General features: G+C 37.5%; 1 protein-coding gene across 1 annotated transcript in view; it reads left to right on the top strand.

The window, feature by feature from the left end:
- Positions 1-12110, top strand: part of LOC125159789 (ankyrin repeat domain-containing protein 26-like) — a 212382-nt gene that overhangs the window by 134234 nt on the left and 66038 nt on the right. Inside the window, exon 25 of the mRNA XM_047848411.1 lies at positions 1844-2010. Coding sequence (XP_047704367.1) covers positions 1844-2010 — 167 coding nt within the window. The remainder of the gene's footprint in view (positions 1-1843; positions 2011-12110) is intronic.

The raw sequence follows: 12110 nt of genomic DNA on the forward strand, positions 1-12110 counted from the left end.
TAAGGGTCCTTGCTCTGTTTTTAATAGGATCAGAAGGCTTCCAAACATGGTGATGGACCTGCACAAAGAGACAATCAATCTGTGAACATGAACTCATGGGCATGAGGGAAAGGAGATTTCAAGATATAGGGTGTTAGGGGTTAGGGTCAATGTAAAACAAAATCCTAGCGCCTGGCAGATGGTTGTTAACAGCTGACCTGAGGCAGCTTCTCTGTTTATCTTAGCTAGTCTAGGGGAGGAGAAAGTTGCTACCTCAGGATCCACAAGGCACCTTTCGTTTGCTAATTAGCTCCCCTCTGGGCATCTTCACCCTGCAGCCTACAGCCTATAGCCCTATTTACCTGTTTACCTCATTTGGTCCTTCCTTCCTGTGAAAGCAGCTTTCTGCCATAGTACTAAATTGGGGAGTGTGTCCTCCTGAATATCTAATCTTGTTTACCTCTCACACCTTGGTCTTGGAGCCTTTGCCCCGCCCTCTCTATACCTAGATACCTAATATTGTTTACCCAAACTTGGGTGTGAGCATCCTATGGCTTTGTAATTTTATATGCCTGGTTAACCCATCAGTGCAGGCTCAGGGAATTCCTAAGCTTATTGCCCACAAAAATAGGCAGTCTTGTCTGCTTTATTCACAATCTTGGAACTTAGAATTTCAACATGACCCCTTTGAGATAGGCTTAATAACAGCTATTTGTATTATCACCCCTTTTTTCACATTTTTTAATCTTATTCTCAGATGTTTCTGTTGAGTCAAACCTTCACTTTATGTTCAATAGAGTATGATACCTTTGGGCCTGTATGATTTTTACCATGTAGGTAGCATAAACCTTCAGCAAACCTTCAGTATTTAACTCCAAGGGAGAAAACTGAGTTTTGAGAACACATCTCAAAAGTCCACACAGGACTTTCGAAATAGACAAAATCTAGAGATACCCTCCTTTAAAAGAATAAGTAGCTAATCTCCTCGTCCCCTATCAAGGTACTAATTTACTTTGCGAAAGTCACACTTTTCATGCATCTGACTAATTTAATGAATTTGTGGACATTTCTCTGATTCAGCATTCAAGAATTGTATCATCTCTTTTGGTGCCATAAAATGCTAGGGAATGCCACTTTAGGAACTTGGGATGAATCATTTAACCTTTTTGAGTTTTACTCGCATTATCAGTAGGAAATGGGATTAAAGGTGATCATTACTTTTATACCCTCTCCCTATAAAGTTTTATGCTTATTGAATGTGAGATTCGGAGAGCATTACTAATTTCCCAGAATTCCACCCTAACGTCTGTTTCACTTTGTTCCTTTTGTGTTGTGGCAAACTTTGGCTCATAAATTTTAGGGGACACTGTCATTTTTTTTGAGAACCTTAGGATCCAAAAGAAAAAGAATTGTAAAAGGCAGTCAGGGAAAGAATAGCTCCGTGCAGAAAGAGGAAAGCTTCCTGGTTTTGTTACAGGAGCACCTCCATGTCACATGTTTTAAATCTGGCTGTTGTGTAAAACCCAGGTGGTAAGGAAAGAAAAGGACACATTTTGTCTCTTGTCCTTTCATTTCTTTGTATCTCTTGGTCAGATGGGGTGGGGTGGGTGGGGAATTCTCGGTAGCAAAGTGTGGACATGAATAAGTACAAAATTAAGAAAGCCCTTTTAGAAAGTTTGGTAACTTTTGCTTTTTTTAATTCCAACAGAAATGAAGGAGAGTTTATAAAAATTACAATTACTTGTAATGATAAAGTAAACACAAAATATTTTCCTCCATTGAATTTATGACAAACTAAGTGTCAACTGATAAAGCTAATGAAAAAAAACTTCTTTTTATTGACTAAAGTAACAATTACCTTTAGTATCAAGTTCCATTAAAGGTTGAAGAAAAAAAGAAGCACAGAGGAAGTGACATGGAAGTATCAGAAAACATATATGATGCTGCGGCTGCTGGATTAATTCCACAAAGACAGAATGGAAAAACTGATAACCATCAATTGCCTATTACAGAAAATAAAGATTCTGATAGGTAAGCCTATAGCAATATTTAAATAGTAGGTAATTGTTATTTTCCTATGCAACAATCTTTTCTAGTTTGAGCTAATCTTCATGATGAACAAATTTCGTATTTTTCGTGGAGATATTTCATCCTATGTGCTAATGAGAAAAATGTAAATACCATTGAGATACCACTTTTTGCAGTCATAGTGATAAATATTTTATTAAATAAAATAACCAAAGTTAGGAAATGTGAGGAAAATGACATTCTTAGACACTGTGGTTGGATGAAATTGGTAACTCCTTTCTGAAAGGTGATTTAGCAGTGTATTTCAAAATTTCAAATATGTCGGGGCACCTGAGTGGGACAGTTGGGTAAGCATCCAACTTCAGCTCAGGTCATGATCTTGCACTTCACGATCTTGAGCCTTGTGTCAGGCTCTGTGTTAACAGCTCAGAGCCTGGAGCCTGCTTCAGATTCTGTGTCTCCCTCTTTCTCTGCCCCTCCCCTGCTTGTGCTCTGTCTCTGTCACTGGCAAAAATAAATAATATAACGTGAGAAAAATATTTCAGGTAGGTCATCTCTATTCCAATGGTTTCATTGCCAGGACTGGGTCCTTCTGAAATACGTGACTTCTATAAGCAAGCATGTGTGCCTGCACGTGCAAACACACACACACACACACACACACACACACACACACACTATAAGGGCATTTATTATATATTATTACATATACAAAATAGGACAGATATATTAAGGTTACTTATATATATATATATATATATATATATATATATATATGTTACATGTATATGTGAAGGATATTGTATATGTGAAGGATATAGTCACATGTATATGTGAAGGATATATGTGAAGGAGATAGTCTAAATGTTTATTGACTTATTTTGAGAGACAGAGAATGTGCACACTCGGGAGCCCAAGCATTGAGGGGGAGCAGAGACAGAGAGGGAGAGAGAGAGAATCCCAAGCAGACTCCACGTTAACAGTGCAGAGGCCAACACAGGGCTCGATCTCACGACCACAAGATCATGATCTGAGCCAACATCAACAGTCAGATGCTCACCAGACTGAGCCACCTAAGTGCCCCAGAGATAGGCTAAATATCCATTCATTAATAAGGAAGTAACGTTTCACTTCTATAAAGTAATGGAGTATGTGACCATTTTAAAAAATGAATTTAGGTCTATGTGTACTGATGGTTTAACAAAGTATATTTAAAGCATTTGGTTTGGTTTGATGTCATGTCTTATGCACATTTTGTTAGAATACTTTGAATATCTCCTGAATTGAAAACGGAAGTTTCCTGCTACACTGGCAGTCTACCAACAAAATTGCTAGTTATTAGATTTTTGGTTTTGTTTCCCAGTGCATGAGTGCTCCAATGTTGGACCCTCAACTTAATCTGAATATTGCCAAGAGGATTCACGTGGCAACATGTCTCATATTCTATATAAACATTTCATGGCCCCTGTGCTATAAAGCAAGATGCTGGTAATGCAATGAATCGTTTTTATAAAGGTACCTTGCTTGCATGCCATTATCCTGCCTTTTTAGAGAATATATTTCAACATGAACCACACCAAATTTTTCAACAGTGCCTTCATGGTATACAATTTGTGACAATTCAGTTTACAAAGTAGGACTATTTTCTGCATTCCCAACTCCTTTTACTTCTGTGTATAAAATTTTAATATGACTCATTACTTTGGATAGTGTAAAATATCCCAGAGTTGGGTGACATTTTAAAAATGTTTGTTTATTTTGAGAGAGAGAGAGAGAGAGAGAGAGCGCATGCACACATGAGTGGGGGAGGAGCAAAGAGAGAGGGAGAGAGAGAATCCCAAGGAGGCTCCATGCTGTCAGTGCAGAGCTCGAAGCTAGAGAACCTGATCATGAGGGTTCATGAGGGATCATGAGGACACAGAGATCATGTCCTGAGCTGAAATCAAGAGTTGGATGCTTTGTGGACTGGGCCACCCAGGTGCCCTTAGAGTTTAATAATTTTTATCAAGCACGAAATACTGCCCTTGAAACTTCGTTTTTCTGTGGTCTTTCTAAGCATGAGAAAAATGGTAATCAGCTTATATATATCTAGAAAAAATTTAAGGAGTCTTCTCAGTGTATAATTTTGTGAGTTATTTTGTACCTTGGTCTGGCATTTTAAAAAAGCAAAAAAAAAAAAAAACACACACACACACAAAACAAAACCTAGTGTTACCTATATGCAATTTTTAAGACTTCCAAATATTACAAAAATACTACCTAATCAGTATGTAACATTTGAAAACTACAGCAATAATAGAAAATTAGATCAACCATGACCATTCCACTTAGCTATGAAATCCTTCAAGAGCCTTCTTCACTCTTTGATCCTGATTTCCCTCCCTCCCATCCACTCTTGAATTCATTGTAGCAATTTTCCTTCTCACTACTCCAGAATTGTTTTTTCAAGGTTACCACCGATTTTCACTTTAATAAATCGAAACAATTTCATACATCTCATTTTACTTAACCTTTCAGCGATATTTGACCCAATGGAAAACTCTCTCCTCCAAAATTCTGTCTCCATGTTGCTTGTAGGCTATCACTCACTCACCTGATTTTCCCGCTGCCTTTCTAGTCTGTACACCTCAGCCTGATTTGCTTGTTTCTTCTCGTCCCCCACCTTTTAACCCATTGATGTCTTCCAGGAATTTGCCTTTGATTTTCCTTCTCTTGACTTTTACTATCTTGTATATTCTAATGATCCTCAAGTTTACATCTCCAGCCCGGATCTCTCTCCATAATTCCAGTCCCGCATATCAAACTGCCTACTTGATATCTCTTTCTGGATAGCTATTGCAAACTTAACATGTCCCAAATTGAGCTCCTGATATGCTTTCTTAATATTTGCCTTTCATGTCTTTCCTAATTGAGTTAATAACAGTTCTGTGTGTTGCTCTGCTAAAAAACTTGGTGTCATCTTTGACTCCTGTCTTTTTTTTTCTTTTTTCTTTCACTTTTTCTTTCTCTTTTCTTTTTCTTTTTCATACACATCACATCTCATCTGTCAGCAAATCTTGTCATGTCTTCCTTCAAATATATCGAGAATCCAAACACATCTTCCATGACCAATAGACTATCATCTGTTGTTTATATTGGTGTAATAGGTAGCTAAATGGTCTTCTTGTTTGTTTGTTTCTTCTTTTGTTTTTCCTCTGTTTCCATTAATTCTAAACACATTGGATCTAGGAAAACGTAAGTCGGATTGTGTCCTTCCTCTGCTCAAAGCCTAATTGCCTCCCATTTCGCTCAGAGTACATGCCAAAACTCTTCCTAATGCCGACAAGGCCTGGATATGATCAGGTGTCTCCTTCTCTCTCTCTGATTTGAACTCTTTTCTACCCCTTTCATTCTGTCCAGCCATACTGATTTCTCACTACTCTTTAAGTACTTCGGACATACTTCTGTGCTTGCTGTTGACTCTATCTGGAATGCTTTCCCTCAGATACCTCATGGCTTGCTTTTTCCTTTTTTGTTTGTTTCTCCTTTCAGGTTTTTGCTTAAAAGTCACTTTCTCAGCAAGGCCTTTCTTGGCCATCCTGACTAGTACTTCAACTACCCTTTTCCCTATAACACATCAAAATGTGATTTCTCTGCTTTAGTTTTTCTCCTCTAATACTGTATATTTTGCCTGTGTAGCTTATTGTTATTGTATGTTTACTTCACTCATGAGTAGGATTGTTATCATTTCGTTGCCATGTCCTCAGTGCCTAGAAAATGTTCTAGTCTATATAGTACTTATTCAATAATGCTTATTGAGTGAACGGAGTTTAACTTGTGTGTATAGTTTTTAACGTAATACTAGCCCCCACCTTGACAAACTTTGGCGTGGGTTCATTCTGACAAGTAAACCTGTCAGTTATATACAGTTTTTGGATTTTGGGGGGCCCAATATTGTGTTTACTTGCTACTTGTTCTTTTAGTTGTATTTATGTTAGTTTTCATTATGGTTAAATGTATCAAAGGAATAGCAAACTTCCTTTATAATTATTAAGGAAACTAAAATATGGTGGCAAATTATTATAGGACTTTAAAATTTCTTGCCAAAGATTATGAGCCCTCAATATCTGAAATAAAAAGATGAAGTTGGAATTGATCACTTACAAATAAGAGTGAGCTATGCTGGTTAGGTATAGTCTTTTTTAACAGAGCAGTCTGCTATTCTTATACAGGGTATGGGGAAGAGTAGAGTTTACAAATTAGGGGACTTTCAGAAAATTAAATGGTTTTTCATCATCTGAAGCACCATGCTTATTTGGGTGAGACTGTTGTGGATTGGTTGGCACACTGAAGCATGTGTATTGGAGTCATTTTTGTCCTTTATTCGCTGTCTTTCAGAGGGAAGGAGCTGAAATGGATTGGTTGGTGAGTAGGGCTGGTGGGCATTGATTAACACATTTAAAACTGATTCTGGTGGCTTCTTGTTACCATGGCTACGTGTTAGGGTTTCTTTTTGTTTTGTTTTGTTTTGTTTTGTTTTGTTTTGTTTTTTCTAAGTTTGAGGTGGCTTTCACCAGATGTTTTCTACTTAAAAGTTGCTTCTATTGACTGGGTTCAAAATGAAAGCTATTTCAAATTCTATAATTACAGATTCATTTTTGAAGTTTGGGTCGAGAGGAATTGTTTGATAATTGCTTTCACAAAGGTTCTTCTTTTCTTGGATGTTATTTCCATGAAAAAAGTTATCTGTATAACAGTTTTTTGAAAAAAAAACACAATTGTTAGTTTTGTTTTTGTTTTTGGTGCTCTTCGGGGCTCATGTTTAAGTCCTAAATAATCTGTGGGAAATTTTTATTATTTTTGGAAACGTACGTAGCTGTATGGTAATAATATTCTGTTGCATGCATTTAGTCCATGAAAACAGAATTATAATTTTCTTTTTGGTGAATCCCCCATTATTTTCTATCAGGATTAGATATTAGGCGAAAAGTATGCAAAAGTTACCAAATCATTTTTTTAAATTTTTTAAAATGTTTATTCATTTGGAGAGAGAGGGGGAGACAAAGATTCCGAAGCAGGCTCCAGACTCTGGGATGTCAGCACACAGCCTGAGGTGGGGCTCGAAGCCACAAACCTTAGATCACAAACTGAGCCAAAGTCATACACTTAATGTACTGAGCCATCCAGGCGCTGCAAACCATTTTTTTTTAAACAAAAGCATAACTAATCAGATGATTGTTATTTCTGAGCAATAGATAATAACATGTGAGTACTTTTGAATTTTTGAAGTTTTTCCAGATTTATGAGATATAAGTAACATACATCTGTGTAACTGTAAGGTGTACCTGTATTAATTTGATACACAATCCTTTTATATTGTCAAATGATTACCACAATAGTGTTAATAGTTCCATCATCTCACACAAATATCATTTCTTGTTTGTGATGATCTAGTCTTGTAGCAACTTTCAAATGATATGTTCACTGTAATCACCATCCTGCACATTAAATACCCAGAATTAATTAATCTTGTAACAGGTAGTTTGTACACTTTGACCAATATCTACCCATTTCTCACAGCCTCCTAACCCTGGCAACCACCAGTCTGTTCTGTTTTTCGTGTAATTTTTTTTTAATTCCACATATAAGTCAGATCATACAGTGTTTGTCTTCCTGTGTCTGACTTCTTTTCACTAAGGATAAAGCCCTCAAGTTTCACTCATGTTGTCACAACTGGCAGGATTTCCTTCTTGTTTGTGGCTGAAAATATTCCATTGTAACTGTATGCCATATTTTTTAATCCATGGATCCACTGATGGATGCTTAGGTTGTTTCTTGACTAATTTTTTAAATTTTTTTTTAGCGTTTATTTATTTTTGAGACAGAGAGAGACAAAGCATGAACGGGGGAGGGTCAGAGAGAGGGAGACACAGAATCTGAAACAGGCTCCAGGCTCTGAGCTGTCAGCACAGAACCCGACGCGGGGCTTGAACTCACGGACCAGAGATCATGACCTGGGCCGAAGTCGGCCACTTAACCGACTGAGCCACCCAGGCGCCCCATGTTTCTTGACTATTGTAAATAATGCTGCAATAAACATAGGGCTGCAGATATCTCTCCAGGGTAAGGATGTCATGTCTTTAAGACATATACCCAGAAATGGGATTATTGGCTCATATGGAGGTTCTATTTTTAGTTTGTTGAGGAGCCACCATACTGTTTTACGTAGTGGCTGTCCCAATTTACAGTCCTACAGGAGTACAAGGAATTCCTTTCCTGTACATCCTTGCCAACGATATCTCTTGTCTTTTTGACAATAGCCATTTTAATAGGTCAAAGTGATATCTATATACTGCAGTTTTGATTTGCATTTCCCTGACGAATAGTGATATCGAGCACCTTCTTGTGTACCCTTGGCTATTTGAATATGTTTTGAGGACAGACGTCTTTTAAGGTGCCTTGCCCAGTTTTTAATTATATTTGTTTTTAGCTGTTGAATTGTACGAATTCCTCACACATTTTAGATATTGACGTTTTTCATATTTGTAGCTTGCAAATGTTTTCATCCTTTCCATAGGTTGCCTTTCCGTCATGTTGCTTGTTTCTTTTGCTGTGCAGAAACATTGCTGATTGCATTGGTTGTTTTTGCTTTTATTGCTTGTACTTTGGATGTCCTATCCTAAATCATTTGTAAGATCTATGTCAAGGAGCTTTTATCCTCTGTTTTCTTCTAGGAGTTTTATGATTTAAGATTTTATATAGGAGTCTTTATTTGCGTTTGGGTTGACTTTTGTGAGTGGTGTAAGGTAGAGGCACAGTTTTATTCTTTTGCATGTTAATATCCAGTTTTCTCACCATCATGTATTGAAGAGAGTACCTTTTCTCTTTTGAGTATTCTTGGGTCTCTTAACAAAGAGACTTTATGCATGGGTTTTTAGTTGACTTTATGCATGGGTTTATTTCTGGGTTCTTGATTCTGTTTCATTCATCTTTGTGTTTGTTTTTGCGCAACTTCATATGGTTTTTATTACCATAACTTTGTAATAGTGTGACACCAGCAAGTGTGATGCTTCCAGCTTTGTTCTTCTTTCTTAGGATTGTTTTGGCTATTTGGGGTCTTTCTTGTTCCTTACACATTTGAGGAATGCTTTTCCTATTTCTGTGAAAAAGGTCATTGGAATTTTGACAAGGATTGCATTGACTCTGTGGGTGGTTTCAGGTAATGTGGATATTTAATGATGCTAATTTTTTGAATCCATAAACAACGGGGTATCTTCCCATTTGTTTGTGTCTCTGCTGTTTCTTTTACCAATGTCTTGTAGTTTTTACTGTACCTATCATTCAGAAATCCTTGATTAAATTTATTCCAAAGTATTTTGTTCTTTTTGATGCTTTGGGGAAGGTGATTTTTTTCCTTATATTTCTTTTTCAGCTATTTCATTGTTATTGTTTAGAAATGCAACTGATCTCTTGATGCTGATTTTGTAATTTTTTTTTACTAAATATAATCTATTGTCAAATTGGTTTCCATACAACACCCAGTGCTCATCCCAACAGGTGCCCTTCTCAATGCCTATCACCTACTTTCCCCTCTCCCCCACCTCTTATCAACCCTTAGTTTATTCTCAGTGTTTACGAGTCTCTTATTGTTTGCCTCCCTCCCTCTCTGTAACTTTTTTTCCCCGACCCCCCACCCATGGTCTCCTGTCAAGTTTCTCAGGATCCACATATAGGTGAAATCATATGGTATCTGTCTTTCTCTGCCTGACTTATTTCACTTTGCATAATACCCTCCAGTTCCATCCATGTTGTTGACAATGGCCAGATTTCACTCTTTCTCATTGCCAAGTAGTATTCCACTGTATATATAAACCACATCTTCTTTCTCCATTCGTTGGGTGATGGACATTTAGGCTCTTTGCATAATTTGGCGATTGCTGAAAGTGCTACTGTATACATTGGGGTACATGTGCCCCTAAGCATCAGCACTCCTGTATCCCTTGGGTAAATTCCCAGGAGTGCTATTGCTGGGTCCTAGGGTTGTTCTATTTTTAATTATTTTAGGAAGCTCTACCCTGTTTTCCAGAGTGGCTGCACCAGTTTGCATTCCCACCAACAGTGCAAGAGGGTTCCCGTTTCTCCACATCCTCGCCAGCATCTGTAGTCTCCTGATTTGTTCATTTTAGCCACTCTGACCAGCGTGAGATGATATCTCAGTGTGGTTTAGATTAGTATTTCCCTGATGAGGAGTGACGTTGAGCATCTTTCCATGTGTCTGTTGTCCATCTGGATGTCTTCTTTGGAAAAGTATCTATCCATGTCTTCTGCCCATTTCTTCCCTGGATTATTTGTTTTGTGGGTGTGGGGTTTGGTGAGTTCTTTACAGGTTCTGGATATTAGCCCTTCCTTTATGTGATATGTCATTTGCAAATATCTTCTCCCATTCTGTCGGTTGCCTTTCGGTTTTGTTGATTGATTCCTTTGCAGTGCAGAAGATTTTTATCTTGGCGAGGTCCCAATAGTTTATTTTTGCTCTCCATTCCCTTGCCTTTGGGGATATGTCAAGTAAGAAATTGCTGCGGCGGAGGTCAAAGAGGTTTTTTTCCTGCTTTCTCCTCAAGAGTTTTGATGGTTTCCTGTCTCACAGTCAGGTCCTTCATCCATTTTGAGTTTATTTGTGTGTATGGTGTAAGAAAAGTCGTCTAATTTCATTCTTCTGCATGTTGCTGTCCAGTTCTCCCAGAAGAAAGAGACTGTCTTTTTTTCTCATGGGATACTCTTTCCTGCTTTGTCAATGTTTAGTTGGCCATACATTTGTGGGTTCACGTCTGGGGTTTCTATTCTATTCCATTGGTCTGTGTGTCTGTTTTTGTGCCAATACCATACTGTCTTGATGATCACAGCTTTGTAGTAGAGGCTAAAGAGACAGAGTGTGAACAGGGGACGGGGAGAGAGAGAGAGACAGACAGAGAGAGAGAATCCAAAGCAGGCTCCAGGCTCTGAACTGTCAGCACAGAGTCCAATAGGGGGCTTGAACCACCAACCATGAGATCATGAACTTAGCCGAAGTCAGAAGCTTAACTGACTGAGCCACCCAGGCACCCCTGCATCTTAATGTTGATTTTGTATCCTTCATCCTTGGAACAGATTTTTGGTGGTATCTTCAGGATTTTCTATATATAATAACATATCATCTGCAAACAAAGACAGTTTTATTTCTTCTTTTCTGATTTGGATGTCTTTATTTCCTTTTATTGCCTGACTGCTTTGGCTAGGACTTCCTCTATCTTGTTGAATAGGAGTAGTCAAGTGGGCAACTTTGCCTTGTTCTTGAACTTATAGTAAAAGCTTTCCGTTTTTTACCACTGCATATGATGTTGGCTATGGGCTTATCATATTGGGCTTCATTATGTCCAGGTGTGAAAATTCAGTACCCACATTGTTGAGAGTTTTTATCCTGAAAAGATGTTGAATTTTGTCAAATGCTTTTTTCTCCCATGCTGGGATGATGATATGATTTTTTTTATCCTGTTAATGTGGTGTATCAAATGTATTTATTCGATTTGATTTCTGAAGGATAATTTTGCTGAGTAAAGTATTAGTGATTGGTAGTCTTTTTTCTCTTAGCACTTTTAATATGTAATCCCACTGCCTCCTTGCATGGAAGGTTTCTCCTGAGACATTGTTAATAGCCTTATGAGGGTTCACTTGTAGTCACATAGTCTTTCCTCACTCTTTTTCATTCTTTTGACTTTGTTCTATGCTGACTAGATAAATTGATAGTTCCTGTCTTTCAATTCACATTTTTTTTGCTTGATCCATTTCCTGTCAGTGATCACTCTTGCTTTTTTCATCTCCTTCATTATACTCTTCAGCTCCAAGATTTTTGTTTACTTAGCTTTTACTATTTCCAGCTCTTTGTTAAGCTTCTCATTTTATTCATAGAGTGTTTTTCTTATTTTATTGAATTGGCTTTTTGTGTTTTTCTTGTAACTCACTGAGTTTCCATAAAACTGCTATTTTTGAATTCTCTTTTGAATAAATTACAGATCTCCATATGTTTCCGATTGATTACTGGAAGATTATTGTGATCCTTTGATGGTATCATATTTCCTTGATATTTT

The sequence above is a fragment of the Prionailurus viverrinus genome, unplaced genomic scaffold (assembly GCF_022837055.1).
Source record: "Prionailurus viverrinus isolate Anna unplaced genomic scaffold, UM_Priviv_1.0 scaffold_62, whole genome shotgun sequence".
Lineage (NCBI taxonomy): Eukaryota > Metazoa > Chordata > Mammalia > Carnivora > Felidae > Prionailurus > Prionailurus viverrinus.